Here is a 19,445-nt window from a genome sequence, read left to right on the forward strand (position 1 = left end):
ACATTTCACAAAAGTGGACACAGACAATATTCATTTGCCTCAAGTACAACAAGTCTTTTTCATGTGAAAAAATACTTGGAGTAAGACCCTTTTGTGTTCAACATCTGAAAAGGCTTTCAGTATGAACATATCAGACTTGGCCCCGCAGCTTCATCCATTAGGACCCATTATATAAAACTGAACAAAACCTAGAATCAAATCTTCCTCGTGGCTCGTCTGGTGTGACCCACTTCACATTGAAGCCCTGCCGTGACAGAGTTGGACTCGGACCATGAGTGGATCTAAAAAGGCTACCAGCTAGAATAGGGTGCACTGTCGCCGATTAAGTTAATCTTAAAATAACGTGCATCTTTGTATTTCTTCATTTCCCATCATCGACCAATTGATTGTACCTTGAGTTTGTTGCATTTGACGGCGCGTCAAATGCTGCTCGAGTTGAAATATTTCAACTTTTCGGCAGCAAACGCGTGATGACAGCCAATCAGCGTTCAACAGCGTTGCCACTGAGACGTTGCCACTGAGTGACATGCCGTAACAGCCAATCAGTGTTACTCCCTTGGAGTGACCTAGAGTTCACTACCGTTACATTTATTTAGTAACTCGAAAAAACCCACAAATCATCATTTTGTAGTGTAGTTGTGTTTACAGTTAAACTAAACTATGAGTATGCTAAAGAGCTAGAATAACAACCCCAAACAAAACCCAGTTGGGTAGCAGGCAGCACCAGCCTTCCAGGCTCCGAATGGTCTCATGAACCCATAAACGAGGGGAATTCCGACGTCTCTCCCTCTTCCACAACAGGTAAAGACAAGCAATGCTCGTAATGTCATTGCTTGTCTTCCGTCATTGCTTCTGAATGAATTCAGAAGCCCCGCGGGCAAAACTTGCCGTGCCGCGAAACTTCCCGCGCTGCAAAACTGAATATTCAATTCAGTCAATATTCAAATACTCGTTCCAGAAAAAAACACCATCAAAAACAACATTAATAATCCCTATATAGTCCCTGGAACCGATTTTGACAGTATCTGCATATTTTGTTGAAGATTTAATAGCTTTTGAAGGTTAATTAGTAGGCCTAAGTAGGTTGAAGTTCCTTCGTTTTTCCCTGTGAAAGCGAACAGCTGTTGTTCTGTTCCAAATCAGCTGTCCTCTGCCGCACCGTTATATAAGCCGCAGAATCGAGAAAAAAAAGAAAAAAAAAGGCGCGTCTTATAGTCCGAAAATTACGGTAGTTTATATAAAGTGACCACATGGAAAGGCCTATTTCGTAGCCCCTCTTTTAGGTACGAGCTCACTTTGTCTTGGCTGGTCGTGGGAGTCCTTCTCCTATTCAGAATTGTCACGTTCACCCTCCTCCATGTTTGTTTGTGTTGCGTTCATGTGCCGTGTGGAAGAATGTAAAGCGTCGTCCAAATGACGTAAAATATTATCGTAAAGAGTGTGATTTGCGACAAGACGATATAAACGATAGAGGATAATATGAAACGATAGACAATTTGATATCATCACACGATATATATCGTCATATCGCCCAGCTCTAAGTGACGCTCTTATTCCCACTCTCCTTGCTTGACCGCGATCTAGCATCTAGGATCGATTGCTCTTCCTTGGGACCCCGGATGTTAACACTGAATTTCATACATTGAATTTTGCAGGTGACTTTCGCATGTTGGGGACGTTGAAATATTTAAGTAGAATTTTTTAACGTTGAATATTTGATTTAGAATTTTTTAACATTGATAAAATAAAGGTGAAAATAATTTGTTGAAAATTGAAAGTTAAATTCAGAGGCAAAAAAAAATCCAGCTACGTTATTTCAATGCATAAATATTCAGTAATTGAAATTCAATGCCTTTTTTTTTTTTCTAAATCTGATGACACAGATTTACATATATCTCTGACCAAAACCTTCCTGCCAACAGGGAGCCTTTAAATCTGGTGGCAGTCAAAGGTGCTGATTGCAAAAACTTTGATAAATATAAAAGTTTTTATCTCTATACAGCACAACAGACCCCTTCAGTAATTATTTAATCCATATATAAGAGTATCTAAGACAGGGGTGCCCAACCAGTCGATCGCGGTCTACCAGTAGACCGCCGACAGAACCCAAGTCGACGGCGAGGGGTGAAGATTTTTATTTATTTTTTAAATATATATATATTGCGCGGGACATACGCGCGGTAGCGCATGCGCTGTCAACAGCAGTTGAAAGCCGTCAACAGTAGTTACGCACTCCTAAACGTTGGCATGGCTGAGGGGAAACGAGCTAAGACCTACCATTTTCACCCTGAGTGGGAGGAAGATTATTGATTATTGTTGAGAAGGTGCCGTGCGCAGACGGAATGAAACCCCCACTGAAGTCCGTAGGTTCACGATACAACCAGTTTCAGGAGCATATGTTGCCGCATAGAACTTGTAGTAGGCCTACTCTGGTAGCTCGATTTCGCTTGGCATATTTTACATTTCACCTATATACTCCCTGGAACCGATTTTCCAGGGACCGTTACACCCACAAAAGTCACGGTTCGGTACGTACCTCGGTTTTTATGTCACGGTACGGTGCGGTTCATAGTTTGGTGGAACCGCACCGTTGTTGACAAGTTTGTCAACAACGGAGAATGGCCGTAGATCAGCAGCAATGAAAACACCAATAAACTTGGTTATGGTATTTGCATTTCTGAATTCCCAGACAGAGGTTGTTGAAATAGTGTCGGGAGCTGGGTTTGCACAGCTCGTTTTTTTTCCCACAGCAACAGTGATAGTCACACCTGCATGGTGCTTTTTGAAATGCGTGTGCTAGGGATGTGCATTTCTGGCAAAAAATACTATTCGATATTTGCATAATATTTGAAAATCTGTCAATCAAGAACCCCCCACGCACGCACCTCGGATACACGCACACACAATGACACAGGGAGAGGCTTTTATGATTTGAATGAAATCAATCTGTTTATTTCAACAACTGCGCCATCAACATTCAACATCAAAATGATTTCAACGTGGGCTTAGGCAGATAGACCTACATGCGCCGAAAACAGATCTCTATTTATTTATTTATTTCACTGAACACAGCCTGCAATGCCTGCATGACGGTGAACTAGACACGCCAAAAAAATAACTTCACACAGTCCGCCAAAGACGTTGACGTCGCTTAGCAACCGAGGACGCTATTCACCATCGGAAGTTGCGAAGGCCCATGCAAGTCAACGGAGCGTTCAACAGCATTGAGAAGAGCCGTGTAAATAAAATAGTCACATTCATTATTCGATATTCTACGTGATTCCGACTATTCGAGGATCGTTGCCCATCCCTAGCGTGTGCATGTTAAAGGGATGTACGTAGACACGCAGATCCCGCTCCATAGCCGGAGAGCATCCAATATTTTTGAACTATCTGTCGACGCCATGGACCTATTGGTCAACGCAACAGAGACGGCAAGGGCTGTGATTGGTCCTCTAACAAATTCATTTCCGGAATCACTTCTCCGGTTTGACTTTGCGCCTTAATTACTTTGTACATTGTTTACTTTGCACCTTAAGGACCAATAAGACACCAAATAAGATTTGAAAAGCTTTGGAAGTTTAGTATACTACTCCGACTCGGATTACAGAGTCAGAGTAGTATACTTTGGCTAATTGGTCCGGCTGGAACTCTGACTTCAAGTTTTATATTCCGCATCGCAAAACAAGCCTTTACATTCGCCATATTAACGCTATGTACGCCACATTTACGTACCGCGGTACACCTCTGTAACCGCTCCGAAGTGCCTGTACCGTGACGGTTCGGTACAAATACGTGTACCGTTACACCCCTAGTATCTGCATATTTTGTTGAAGATTTAATAGCTTTTGAACGTTAATTAGTAGGCCTAAGTAGGTTGAAGTTCCTTCGTTTTTCCCCGTGAAAGCGAACAGCTGTTGCTCCGTTCCAAATCAGCTGTTCTCTGCCATCTCAGCCCTTACGGGAGCTTTTCAATTCCTCCTGGAACGTGCATCTTTTCAGGGAATTTGTACAATAAATCCATAACAAATACCGAATATTGATTGCCTTATGTGTCCATATTATATCCATTATATTGACTGGGTAATCCCAAGACGCTCACGCTCTGCAGCAAGCCAGTCACAGTTGATTGGCGCGGCGCTGTACAGCGAACGTAAACAAACAACTAAGCTAAGGTTTTAAGCATTACTTTTCCTCCAGAGATCCCGCTAATGTTGTGTTATAAAGTAAAGGGAAACAAGATATCTATTCTTCCTCCACCTCTCTCGCTTCTCTGCTTGGTGTCGCTGACGCTTATAGTTTGCCTCCCTCGCTCTGGTAACGCCACGTACGTGAAAAAAAAAAGAAACGAAGCTCCGAATACTGATTTAAGCTTTAATACTAATTTTCCGAACGAGTATTCGAATAATTCGGGCCAGCCCTAGTGCCTACACTGAGCACTGCATTTATTTTGGAATTTTCACAAAGAAACGATAAAACTTAGCATGTAGGGCAGCTCGTTTATAAAAAGAAAATCATAATCACGATTATTTTGGTCAATATTGTAAATCACGATTATTCAAACTATTATTTTTTGGTTGAAAACATGATACATTTTTTGCAACCCTTCTACAAGACATTTAATGAATAACAAATACATAGTTCATAAAAAAATAGCAGAAAGATTACAGTTAGCAGGCCAATTACAGTTCTTGCAGTGCAAACTGTTGCAAGTGCAACTGCATTTTCACACACAAATGCAATGGGATTGTCACACAAATGCAACGAGATACACAAACAGATGCAATGAGATTATTCTCACGCAACCTGAATCTCCAAAAGTATTCCAAATGTGACATATGCACATTTTAATATAATTGTTGATGTATTACAAATATTTTTTACATGCATCTAGAGAACATTCCATATAAACAAACATAAGTCGAAGCAAAAATGATGTACCTTGTAGAATTCCTTATTATTAAGGTGAAAAAATTGGAAGGGATTTGGTTTGATTGATTGCATACTTAATATAAACTTCGGTTGCACTCAAATATCAACAATTACATTTGTTTAAATGGATTTCAGGCTGAGAGTTCTGAGGGGAGTGATATCCCAAAGGTTATGGCTAGGCCTGGGAGTCGGTATAGATCGTTTCTTACAGCAGTGAAAAGGTAACGCATCACTGCAGTATGGTGATTTACCGTCACAACAGATTATTTGTATCTGTACTAGGGATGCAAACAATTAATCGATTATCGATTAATTGTCGATAAGAGATTACTCGATTAAAATAAATTACTTGCAATTAATCGCGTTTTTAACCCGTAATTCCCCACCCGTCCACGTGAGGGCGCGCTTGACGCCAGACGTACTTGACGCACACGCGGGAACACAAGCGGGAACACAAGCGAAGCAGCACAAGACAAACGAAAAGCGGGACACTGACACGATGAAGATGGCAAAACGGAGTGCAGTATGGAGCCACTTTAAGTTGGTTAATGACGACAAAGACGCCAAATGCACAATATGTGGAAGTATTTTAAAGTACAACAACTAAACGACATCGTTGAATTACCACCTAAATGTGTCACATTCAAATGTGTCGCTGCTCCTTTACTTAGAAAGGAGTCAGCTGAGGTGGTTCGGGCATCTGGCAAGGATGCCCACTGGGCGCCTCCCTTGGGAGGTGTTTCAGGCACGTCCAGTGGGGAGGAGACCTCGGGGAAGACCCAGGACTAGTTGGAGAGATTATATCTCTTAACACTGGCCTGGGAACGCCTCGGGATCCCCCCGTCAGAGCTGGTCAATGTGGCCCGGGAAAGGGAAGTCTGGGGCCCCCTGCTTGAGCTGCTCCCCCCGCGACCCGACCCCGGATAAGCGGATGACGATGAGATGAGATGTGTCACATTCAGAAGGAAATTCAGCTTCTCAGAAGAATTGCCGCTTATCAATTAATCGATCGATAAGATGAAACAACTATCGATTAATGAATTACTCGATAATTTGCATCCCAAATCTGTACATAAGACAACGACCTGACAAAATCTGAACAGATCTTCTGAGCAGCACCCAGGGATAGAGGGAGAACCTTGAATAGGTTAACAAATCCCATATATGAACCCTGTATACATAACTTCAGTGCATTATAAACAACTTAACATTTTAACCAGGCACCCAGTGTAAATAAATAAGGGGAGCACTGCTTGTGAGGCTCAATTCAGTGTGTGTGCAAAACAGCCAAAGTGCAACAGCGCCATCAATTCCACAGCACGGACCATATCCGGCTTATCCGCATCGTTGTCCATGCTCGCAGAGAAACTTAAAAAAAATTCTGCCAATTCATGCTCAACCACAGCCGAGATAACAACCATTGTGATTCTATACTTGTTGTGGGGGTACCGTAGATGTTGGAGAACCATACTTTATTGTTATTGGGTTCATAATATCATCCGGAAGCACACAGCTTTTGCCCACGATATATATAATTATAGAGCTCCGGGAGTCGTCAAATGGCAACAATCACTTTCTCCTCAAATTTGAGGTTCAATCTGGACTTCAGGGAGTGAACGCTGATAGGCTGTCACAACAAAGACTATCAAGCTAAATGTGCGGGAAAGTTCAAATATTTGCAATGTTTAAGTGAAGTGTTTTCACAGGAAAGGGTATATATTAAAAGATAGATCGTTGGATTTTATAAATCGATATTGGAACATTCAAATGATTCTGTATTTTATTGAGAAATTCAACGCAATTTTAAAGAAAAATGCAATGAATAAACATTTAAAAAATTTAAGACAATAATAATAACTCAGTTATCTTCATCTTATGCGAGTACCATTGCTAACATCGTCCTTTTAAATTACTGCGAAGGGAGCGCCCAAGTGAATCAAAGAGAAAAAGCAATACTTCGGCATACCTACGCAGGTATGAATGCATGTCAGATAACTTGACATGGCCCCTTAAAAAGGCTGGGTAGACAACCAAATATTAGATTGATATCACCTTTCTCGCCCTGGCCACCCGAATGTAAAAACAAAATGTTTTTCTCACTTCACGCCTGATGAAAAATAAAGTCTACAGGCATGTTGGAAGCGATTAACATCAGCAGCGATACGAATATGAGGATGAGGAGGAATACTCAACCTGTAGACTAGTGAAGACTTTATGCTCTGACCTTTCAACAAAATATCCTATGCATTTAGAGGATTCAACTATATTGGAGATTTACTATTTAATCCATGAGTTAAATAGTACAGCGAATGGCTGTTTGCAGATGAGGGGGGATTATGATAAATGGGTCTGCTTTGGAGCATTTAGCGTGAAAATATCTAAGCTAGTCGCTTGGTGCAAATAAAATGTGTCGCCTTTTTACAAGCAAAAAAAATAAGGAAATTCAAATTGACTATCCAAGTCATCTTCTCCTCGTTATCACTTTATTATAAGTCTTATATTATAAGTCACCAAGTGAAAAGACATTTAAACAAATATAAATTGCAGACTGCCTGCTACGCCATCTGACCGAAGCTGACCGCGCCAATTTTTCAACCCCCATTTAGTCGGGGTTACTAGCAATATGCTGTACCACATTAAAGGTTGGGTATGGATTTCTCTTTTTTGGCCATTTTTGCAAAATTATTTGAAATCCTTATCATAACCCACTTAAAGCCACTGAGTTAGAAGTACTGACATGAAAATTAAGCAAGTCAATCATCTGTGGAACGGGCAGGGCTTGGAAAACTCCAGCCAATGATTTCCAGACCCACCGAGTGGCATTGGTCAGTAAGTACTTTAAACAACCGGTCGTACTGCACTCCCCCTCCCCCGCTCCCCGCGCGTGACCCCTTCGTGCATGTACTCAAAGCTCGTGACCCAGAGCAAGCTTCTGTTTTATGTTATCCTGCGGTAGCTACTGGAGCTAGCTAACTAGCTAATGGCTCGCTCTCGCGCATCTGTGTTCGCTTGTGCATGATTGCGTGTCGATGTACTTGGAATGAGTGGAGTCAGAGTCATCGTTGAAGGAGAGGGGGTAGGACCATTTGAGTTGTGTGTTGTCAAAATCTGCTGCCGTTTCGCAAATCCCCTACCCAACCTTTAAGAACAAGCACCTGGGTGCCATGTCCGGGGATGGCTTGCACCCAAAGATCACGTCTCGGCTATCCAGGGGGAGAAAGTGTAATGCGCGCCGGTCCGAGGCCAACACCCAGTTGGTGTACAGAATGAATAAGAGCGATGTGCGGCCAATCAGTGTGGTAGAGGGCGAGGGATTGGAAGAGCTAGCTTGGTACCATGACCCCCAATAAGTCATTCCATCGAGAACTACTGTGACTAAACCCATGGAAAAAAAACAAGAGAAGGATGAGCAAACGATGAACTGATAAAAATGTGGCAATAAACTTCAGTAAAGCCAACAGAATATAAAAGGAAAGACATTCATAAAACAATGCATTAAAATGTCAGCATTTCGAAATGCAGTGTCAAAGCTCATGGAGTGCCAAACTAAAAGGAGAGTGCCCCTTTCTTGTCTTTCCAATAATTCAGTTTTTTTCCTGAAAAATTTACAGGTTTGTTACCGTTAATGGGTGTTGGTCTATCGAAAGCAAAATTAACCGAAAATTACATCCCCAACTCGTTCGATTAAATTATTATATCAATGCTGACTTTTCCCCATAACAAATATGTCTCACAAATGTTACAATAAAGTAGTGTGTTGTTTTTTTTTTTTACATATCGATACTGAATATATGTTTGTGTCTCATAAAGACTGTATTGTCAATTTTGCATTTGATTTATTGAGATTTCGCCAGATCCTACCTATACTAAAACTTCTCTCTCTATGCTCTACTTCACTTTATTGGCATCAAATATTGACCCAGGTACTCATCAGATGTTGTTCTATGGTCCAGCTACCAACTGATAATGCAGAAGGTGGTATTCACCGTAAAACATGATTTATTTCAGGTGGAAATTAAATCTTCCACTTATGCTGTGTTCTAGCTTTACTCACTCTAACAAAGTACTATCCACATTGAATATTTCACATGCACAACAATTGTTATTTTGGTTCCAAGATTACATATAGCTCTTGTAGTTTGAGATACAATCCAATAATCCATATATATTGGGTATGCTATTTTCATAAGAAAACTCAGACAGAAATAAGCGTAGTAATGAAGAGGTTAATAAAATAAACATTGAATGCCCTTAATGTTCTTGCGTCAAACTCACACATATCCTACCTTTTCTCCTGTTATACAATATAGGCCATTCCTAGTGTAAACCCTCAAACGTTAACACTCCATTTAGTCTGAGGCATAACATCTACCAAAGAGGCTACAACGCGTGACATACAGTTCTGATGGTAAATGATATATAACTTGATAAATAAATAGATACATCTTCCCATTACAAGATGCAGTTTAAGAGAAAACTAATGTCAGTCAAATGTCTAAATGATCCATGTTTTCTCAAAATGAAAATATTTTCCACGCAAAGATGGAGCAAATAGTACTTCACTCCTCTCGCAAAAGTTTTTGGACCCCCAACTGTTGCAGCTGGATGTTTAACCTCCTCAAGATGTGAATAATTAACAAATCGTACACAAACTAAAAACATCACCCATATGTTAAATGGACAGTCCCTCCCTGGCGAGGAAGGTTGAATTCTGTTGCCAGACGTCGTTGAACATAGTTTGATAGACAGTCAATGTGATAATTAGATGATTTATATTTCATACAACACAACATATGCACTCTTATTACTATCAACAGCAATAAATATGTTAAAATATAATTAGTGATGACGACGATTATGATCTTAACCTTGCAGTATGAATTTGACTGTGGTTCTGTGTTGATGTGGTTATTGTCACAGCCCCTAGTTATGGCCCAAGCCAACTTTGTTATACTTTTTTGTTTAGCAAGTAAGCATAATACAATACATCTGAGAAGCATAACCCTCTAGGAAGCAGCAATCACAATGAACTGCTCTCCAGACAGAGCTCCCCACATCATGGCGTTAGCATACCCTCTCGTCATCACTTTGTGGTGACGTGACACCAGAAAGATACTTTGTCTTCACAAAATTAACCGACTGTTATTTAGTAACAGTGACCAGTTACTATGCTTAACATCATAGAAGTCAAACTCAAAAAGTCAAAGTCAAATGTCTAAACATGTTTGGTTTAATATCCCCTTTCAAATTAGACCGAGCCCCAATAGTATTCTTTTGAAATTATGACAACTCAGATTTGGTTAGGTAATCAAACTGTTTCAGTTTCAGATAGAAGATCAGCATTTCATTTCAAGTTGTTAACGTGTGAAGGCTTTATTGACATGGAACTTATTAAATGAACATGCTAGTAAATAGTCTAAATATTTTTCGCTGCAGTTCTATCTTTAGTCTGTAGTTACAGAAAGGAAAGTATGTCATAACATGGAGGTAGGACTGACTTTCTGTCTGTGGCTAATTTGAATGAAAGAGGTGGATTTAATCAGCCATAATCTGTTTAAACCGGTATGATCCCAGATCAGCCACTTAGGAGCAATCCACAATCCGTGGCCCTTGACACCAACACCAAATAAATTGTGAGACATGCACACTGCCAACACATTCGTATGTAAAATTTTACCAAATAATATAGTTAACACTTGTTACACTCATTGTTTGAGCCAACAGCTATACGGATTGGTTAAAGCTTTCCATAAGGTCGTATACAAATGTGTGCTACAGTGTAAGTTGCACCCAAGTTAACGAGTCATCAGCACACCGTCCATCGCAATATTGATCTGCAATGAAATTCATTGCGTTTATCGGGTAACTATAATCCATTTTACAAATAGGTAGCAAGCATGTTAGCATTTATACAAAACTAACTCGTACTAATTGGTTACTTCGGTCTGGAGATTTCCCTGCCGTTTCTCTTATATCAATTCAGTTAGAGATAACCCAATCACATCTCATTTGTTTACATTAGCTAGCAAGCTAACGCTGGCTACCTAGCTGAAATGTAAGGGAACGTTAGCGCTCTGCCTAAATACGTACAGAACAGGTTCATCATTTCTACAAAGAGAAAATGTCAAAAATCATTCAACTAACTAGGCTACGCAAAACCCTTGACCTTTCTTTGGTACATCGTGTATCTCCTTGAATGATCATAAAAACAGCGAGCTCCTCCTTTGCATTTTTAGCTGGTACAGGGAATAATGCGAACAATCTGAGCACTTTGGTCTTACAAATTGCCCTGAAGTTTTAGAGAAAATATGTATACAGATTTAGTCTGAATGCTTGTTGTATCAGCCAAAGTGGCCAACCCACTCGAACAGCTTGGTACATCATTTCATGGGATCATACATGCTCATCTTACCTGATCATCAAATCTATTAATGACGGCCTGGACCCATTCCACTGGTTTATGTGCCGCCATGGCAGGGCGGATGGCAACCGCGGTTGCTCTCCTTAAAAAACCAAAGTATGCAACAGAACCTGATAATTCTATTTATGCATGAAATTGCGTCCTTAGTCGATTAAAAGGACGAGAGCTGCTAGTTATTTTTTCCTTTCAGCAAGATTCACCATGCCACCGCCATGACACACCACCGGAAGTCTTCCTCGGCTAAATTATTGGGAGGTTTCGGAGCGCGTGCGTCAACTACGTATTATTTTATTCATGGCCCTATAATATGCAAAAATAGTGTACAATATATTTATCCAACTCCTGGAATTCATTTAAGTAATGCAAACTTTTGTATGTTTAATCTTTGTAATTACTTTATACCTGCAGATGTTTATTTGCATTTTCTATGATTTAGATAATTAAAGGACATATTCAAATATCTATCCTTAATGGCAAAAAGCACCATCTAACCATCGAGGGTGGGCGAGCACAACTGGCAAAGTCGCAGGGGGCAAAACCAAACGACAGTCATGACCGTCTGTTTGTGAAGCTCACCTAGAACAGACAGAACATGTCATTCCTCTATTGGCCGTTAGGTGGTTCGCAATAGTTCAATGGAGAGTGACCCGACACCATTCATCATCCTCCATTCACTACCAACGTGAGGAAATGGGGTGTCCTTCTTATTATACAAAGATAAAAAAATAAATTGTCCTCTTTCGGTTAGAAACTCAGTGGCTTGTTCGTCTTCAAATTGTGTTTTTTTCTAAGGTCCTAGTTGATATTGCATTACAACAAATATGTTGGAAATGTAAGGTATGAAATGCAACTTTCCTATGCTATGGAGTGCCTTGGAGGCAACCAAGGCAGTTGGTTGCCTCAAACAAGATGTTTGTCGCCATGGCCATTAAGAGAGAGGTGGGCAAACTTTATTACAAAGTAGTAATTACAAAGTAGTAGCCTACAAAGTTCTGTGTTGTTTAACAAAGAACCCCCGTTTTTTTATGTGTGTGTGGGTGTTTTTTTGTGTGTATAGACCGGTTGATACATAACACACACAAAATATAAATCATTAATTTTAAATGTAAATGAACTGTCTGAAATGGTTCTATATAAAACGTGCCAAATATGTACCAGGCTATATAACCCTCACAGGTTCTGTATAGAACAACTTATTTTTGTGTATGCTTCCAAAATGGAGATTTTGGGAGAGAGTTGGGATTGTTTACCATTTACAGCGTCATTTAAAGATTAAATATTGACTAATTTGTTAATTATAAAGCTTGTAAGTGGTTTGATGTATGTCAGAGAAATTATGAAAACATTGCATTGAAAATATTATGAATTAATTTGCGAGATTGGTTGATGAGCATCTGGGTGCTTTTGAGATAATTATTTAACAGTAAGGTGAGAAATATGGTTACTATGTTAAACTATGTCAAAAAGTTTGCAGGTCTGTTGATTATTGTATTAAATTGCCAAGTTGCAGTATTTTTATTCTTAAATACATGTCGTTATATCAATCTCTCCAAGATAAATTCATGTTACCCTCTAGCCTGCTAGCAACCTTCTACTAGCTTTGACTAAATGCAGTGGGAAGGCCTCAGGGTAACGTTTGGCATGGTCACAAATGAGTAAATTTAATCTATTACCTGAGGAAATCTTCTCTAATGGAACTACTAATTCCATCCCTATCCTGTCAAACGGTGTGTCAACAATTGGTAATGGTTATATATATATGCCCTGGTCTGGATAATCCCTAGCTGAAGTAACATAGAATAATAATAGAATGTTGGGACACTTGAGTATACATCCCTGTAGTGATGGTTGAAAACTATCCATGTACGGGGTCAGCTTTTCGAACTTCTGAGTGCTCATGAATCTTTTGCCAAGTCATACTGCCAACAACCACTTGCTGTTTTCATATGAAAACTGCCTGCTCCGTGGTGCACTCTCTGAAAACCTGGGAAGTAGGACAACCAATGGATGAGCGGAAATAATTGTCTTGAACGATGACATTAGTGAAAAAGCAAGCAGAAATTATAGAAATAAAAAATAAAGCATAATTTCCAAGGAAGAAGGTAAACATGTGGAATATGTACCTTGGTCGATTATATACAGCAGGACAGTATAAATGGACAATGAAGAATAAGAAAACTAAACTGGTCAGTGACATTTCATTATATTTTGCTCATTACGATGTTATAGAAATGATTTCTGTAACATGGTATTGAATTAACATAGCCTACCTACATACAAGTTGGATGCTTTATCAATGCATTACAAATTAAATTTAATCTTTATTAGTATAAACTATGATGACTGCTGCATTAAAGAGAAGTTTTGACTGGGCAGCACTAGCTTTGAAACGTGCATATAACTGAATATCATGCAACAGATAACCTGAAGCCATTTGGCCAAAAGTATCAATAAGGTATGACACAGTTAATACATACAGGTGCATCTCAACTGTCGCATTCCTCCTGTCAAGCCACTCCAGAACCAGAGACAACGTCAGAAGCATCTTACCTAGGCTAAGAGAACTGGTATGTCGCTCAGTGGTCTTTCGCTCATTTCATTGGAAAACCAAGATCCCAGAGTCTGGAGGAAGAATGGAGAGACACAGAAGCCAAGTTGCTTGAAGTCTCAACAGTCGGTGACGATTGGGGACCCATGTCCTCTTCTGGTGTTAGTCCACTGTGTTTGATCAGGTCCAAAGTCAACTCAGCCATCTCTACAAGGACATTTTGGAGCACTTCATGCTTCCTTCTGCTGGCAAGCTTTATGGAGATGCTGATTTCAATTTCCAGCAGGATTTGGCACCTAAGCCAAACTGCGAAAAGTACCAATACCTGGTTTAATGACCAAAGGATCACTGTGCTTGATTGGCCAGCAAACTCACCTGACCTGAACCCCATAGAAAAAATGTACGGGGTATTGCCAGGAGGAAGATGAGCGACACACGGCCCAACCAGGCCGACGAGCTGAAGGCTGCTATCGAAGTAACCTGGGCTTCCATAGCACCTCAGCAGGGCCAAAGGCGGATAGTCTCCATGCTACTCCGCATTGATGCAGTAATTTATTCAAAAGGAGCACAAACTAAGTACTGAGTAAATATACAAGAAAATATTTTTCAGAGGGCCGACCTTTCCGGATTAAAATTACCGGTCTTAATTTTCTGAGAAACTGAATTTGGGGTTTTATTGAGCTGTAGGCCATAATCATCAAGATGAATGCAAATAAAGGCTTGAAATACTTCACTGTTGGTGGAAAAAATCGATATAATATATGGGTTACCTTTTGAATGTAATTATTGAAATTAATTAAGATTTTCACAGTATTCTTATTAATTGAGATTCACCTGTATGCATGAACTCCAAGGAACCGATTCTGTGAGAGAGTTATAAGAGTTTGTCCGCCCATCACTGCATCCCTGGACATGAAAAGCTTCGTAGCCATTCGCACAAGGTTTTATTAAAACCCAAGTGATACCCGCCTATATGTGCAATTTACTGTTGTTAATGGGGGAAAATCGTTTTTATAACTATTTCAAGTCCGAGCCAGGGCGACTATACACGGCCACGGAAAACATCCCTGAAACAGCACGTTTGCGCTCAGCATTTACTGCCATGATAATGTGACGTCAGACTCGGCAGTGAGAAAGTGTTCCGCCTCCCGGCTGTAGCCACACCCACAACCTCCTACAAATCTGTTTACGTCCTGTTCTGCTCTTTGTCGCGACCGTGTTTCGGCTTGCTTCCATTGTTCGAAGCGACACGATAAGAAACTGAACGTTTTTTAAAGATGCTGAAATTGGTGAATGAACGGTATGAGAATTATAAGGGGTATTTTTAACCGGATGAAGGTGAATACACATAAAAGTTTCAAGTCTAGTGGAGGGATGAGAGACCGGTGTCAGGGTGGGGGCAGCATGAGGCAAAACAATGTCTAGCTGTCTAACAAATAATACAATCCACTATACTCCCCCGACTTGGAAAGCAAAAAGGAAGACATTCAAGCCCATGGCCGCAACAGGGGTTACCGGTCGCAGGCAGGAATAACCCCACAAAGATGTTAACTCACTGGATGCGGTGCAGTTTGTCCATATTCGTAAAGAGACCTTGCATTGGCTGGCATACCGCCAGCCTTGCCTTGATTGTTTTTCCCGCCAGCCATGCAGATCGAAGCAATGACTAAGACTTTTACTCGCTCAACTAGAGGCCCTGGAGAACCCCAAGCCTATCCGTCCCATCAGGGACCAACGAGGGGACCTATCAAGGGGGGGAAAGCATGTTCCCTGGAGGCCTCACAGGCGGGAACAACCAAAGAGCGGAGGGGACACAGACAGGCCTGCTTCCGTTCATGGATCATTGGATCAAAGATTGTTGCCAAATAGGGGAGAAAGACAATGTAAGGAGTGGCTGGCAGTTCACACCAACCCGTGATGTGACTTACATCATCCAAGAGGCAGAGGAGGATGAGGGCATATGTATTGACAGGAAGCAGGAGCAGGTCAAGAACCAAGACATAAACAAAAAAGCTCTACAAAAAGTACACAAGCACCACATCCAAACTATGGTTGTTAATGGTTCTCCCTAGCCTAACATGATCAGCTCCCAAATACAAACCTCATTGTTAACTGTAAAGATAAAATCTTCCTAGATGATTCAGAAGCAACTCATTCCGTGTTGTCTTCCAAGGAATGGAAACATTTAGCAAAATTTGGTCGTTATGTACATGAGGTTGGAGCGGGCGGAAAACCCTTTATGGAAAATTCACTGTCCCCAATGTACAAGACGGTGATAAACAGCTCAAACATTATTTTCCTCTGTCTAACCAATGTCCGTCCAACCTGTTGGGGAGACATACAATGTGTCGGCTATGGCTGAGTGTCATATGCATCGACACCGGCCTCGCGGTTACCTCTAATGCAAACCCAACGATCCAAGCATTGTCGTGTGTGTTACAGTCACAAGGTTACTTTTATTCATGGGACTTTATTCATGGGTCAATAGCTGACATATTGATTACAGATGCACACCATTGCATGCAGTCAGGAAGAAATACAATAGATGCCAACAAATGATTTGCATCGTACTGCCATCTTGTCTTGTGATGGCCAATTAGCAAGGTTTGAGAAGGCATAGTTTGAAGAAGAGTATCTAACATCCATGTTAAATAAGTAAATATTGCTCTGGAATGAGGAATTGAGTTCCACCAGAACCTATTCTGGTGGAATTTTGTTCTGTATGGTTTTACAATGTTCAAAGCTCAACACCGCATTGGATCCTAGCAGAAAAAACCTGACATGACTTGTGCTGAATTATGTTGATGGGCTGTCAGGGCGGGGTGGTGGGTGACGCATGGCCTCAGGGGCACTACATCTCCCACGCACCGGGCTGAGACACAGAGTGTGGGGTGGAGCTTGCAAAAGCCGACACTGGGTACACCAAATTGGTAACAAGAGCTTTTAGTTCCACAGATCGCTGCAAGTAATCCTTCTTCTTGGAGCACCCATTTGGCCTGGAGTAAGTACTCCATGGGGGTGCCATGGGTTACCAGCTGTCTCTATTCCCAGCTCAGGAGGTCGACATTGCTGTCCCATCGGTTCAGTCTCATCTCCGCCGGTTAGCAAGATTTGAAGGACGTTCATTCCGCCCATGGCCACTCAGCTGACCATAACCAGCGCATCGCTGTCTGCTACCGGTCCCAGGCCCCCTAACTACCTCCCAGGGAAGAGGGTTTGGCTTTCCTCAAGTGACCTAGCCCTCAAGACGTTTTCCAAGAAACTCACCCCCTGTTTTTTGGGCCCTTTTTGATTCTGTCAGAAACCCCACAGTGGTCAGACTCAGTTGGCCTTCCAATGTGGAGGTTCATCCCACCTTCCATGTTTCTCAGTTAAAGCCTGTTTCCACCAGCCATTTGTCCCCCCCCCCCTGGTTGCAGCTCCTCCACCACCCCGCATCATCGATGACCACACGGCCTACAGTGTCCGGCGGCTGCTGGACGAGCGCCATCGGGGACAGGGTCCACCAATACTTGGTGGATTGGGAGGGTTGGTATAATTCAACCTCTATTGTCTGCGTCTGCGCTTGGGTTCCCCCCTTTCGATCATAACAGGGTGTGCCATGACAACCAAGAGGCTGGACTACTCATCCATAATTATTTGACCAAACATAATCACATAAGTAAAGGTTGACGTAAGATCTGTTTCAGGCAGTTCCGGAGAGGTGTTTTCTGTGGGAGAGACACCCCTGGCGTGGGGCTGAGAGATGTGTAACTAAGCAGACCTTATGCATGGATAAAAAAGTTACATAACACACTAAAGGAACGGGGAAAACCAAAAAGATAATATAACCCTCTAACAACTCGCCCGAGTCAAGCGTATTTCCAAGCTCAGCACTTGTCGTTGTTACAGAAGCACATAACAATAACATTAGGAAGAGGAGTGTTAGCTGACACTCTGATCAGTTTAACTTTTATGCCCCTGCAATTCAATTCACTTTTACCTGTGTTGGACTATGGTGATCTTTTGTATGCATACCTCTACACAGTATCTTCATATGGTTGACACAGCTTACCATGCTTCTTTGAGGTTCATCACAAATTGTAAAGCTCTGACTCACCATTGTGAGTACTGTCGGGTAGGATGGCCTGCATTGACCACCCGTAGGCTCTGTCATTGGTACACTTTCATATATAAGGCAATTATTGGTCTGCTCCCAATCTACAATGCGTCCTTATCGCGCAGAAAAGAGCTGGAAAGTATTCTTTGCGCTCTTACGACTTTTTTATACTGTAGGTCCCTATGCCCGTACGGAAAATGGCAAAAGGGCTTCTGTGTATTCTGCACCCAAGGCATGGAATACGTTGCAGGAAAAGTTGAAACTGAACTGTTTTCCATGAAATGCTTTTAGATCCAAAATGAAAGACTTAGAGGCAGATTCTTTAAGATTTCATTGTTTTTAATGTCCATGGTTGCGAGTTCCCTATTCTTACTTTTAGTAATTCTTGAATGTTTCCTATTTTGTCTTCTGTCTGTAACTACGTGTGCTTTGTATGCTGCTGCCTGTCTTGGCCAGGTCTCCCTTGAAAAATAAATGTTTAATCTCAAAAGGACTTTGCTGATTAAATAAAGGTTAACCAAAAAAAAGAATAGCCCTAACCCTAACCATGGGTTAAACGACATAAATATGTTAATGAAAATAGGTAATGATGATTATGTCATATTGATCACACCTTGTGATGGCTGGTTAATAATGGGATTCAGGACCATGATTCTCTTGAAGCCTAGACTCCAAAAATCGTAAAACGTCCTGGAAATTTTTTAGAAAAACGATAGGCCTACTGAAACTAAAGATACGCCCTTGCCCTTCGGATATTATTTGGCGTTTTGGCAAACAGTGGTGTGACTATTCTCACTGTCACGCCCTAGGGATATGATTTTGGTGTTCGGCAGACATTTGTTTAACTGTGACTCATCTCTAGCCATTGGGATTATAATCTCAGGATCGTCCTACCTACTCCAAAGGTCATTGTTACAACCTGTAACATAGTTTCAAAGTATACAAATATGCTCATTTTCGGGTCCTACTGGCCTTCTTCCCACACTTCATCGGGAAAGGCTCAAATTGCTTACAATCCATACATACCAAATGTATGGACATGGAATTGTTCTTTTCCGTCTCCTTTCCGATTTGTAGGCCTACATGTTGTGTAGCGCGATACAGGTGTGATTAGAGAATATCCTGCGTAATATCGATAAGATGTGTGTAATCCTATGAGATAATTACCCAAATATTTGCTGATTATTGTGTAGTTTCTCGCCAAAACGTCTCAAATTTACAGGTTATAACAACTTTCTATGGAGGTTGATGGGACTCTAAACTGAGGTAAAGGATCTCAATGGCTAGAGTCTACTTTAATGTGCTCTGCATCGTGTCCCACCGTCGAGTTTCAGGCTTCGTTTTATAAATTGGACACGTAGAAATGGTATTGGCTGGTTGGCCTGTGTGGTTTTCTTTCGTTTTCCTTTTAATTCCGTCATTTATGCTTTCTTCTATTTGTGCTA

The 19,445-nt window shown here is 41.2% G+C and overlaps 1 protein-coding gene across 4 annotated transcripts in view; it reads right to left on the minus strand.

The window, feature by feature from the left end:
• The window catches only part of nf1a (neurofibromin 1a), a 70,200-nt gene extending 58,607 nt beyond the window's left edge, over positions 1-11,593 (minus strand). For all 4 annotated transcript variants that reach the window (XM_060075181.1, XM_060075182.1, XM_060075180.1 and 1 more), the window contains exon 1: positions 11,345-11,593. In XM_060075181.1, coding sequence (XP_059931164.1) covers positions 11,345-11,404 — 60 coding nt within the window. In that variant the 5' untranslated portion in view covers positions 11,405-11,593. The remainder of the gene's footprint in view (positions 1-11,344) is intronic.
• Positions 11,594-19,445: the final 7,852 nt, after the last annotated feature.

Source organism: Gadus macrocephalus, chromosome 16, assembly GCF_031168955.1.
Source record: "Gadus macrocephalus chromosome 16, ASM3116895v1".
In the NCBI taxonomy this organism is placed as follows: domain Eukaryota; kingdom Metazoa; phylum Chordata; class Actinopteri; order Gadiformes; family Gadidae; genus Gadus; species Gadus macrocephalus.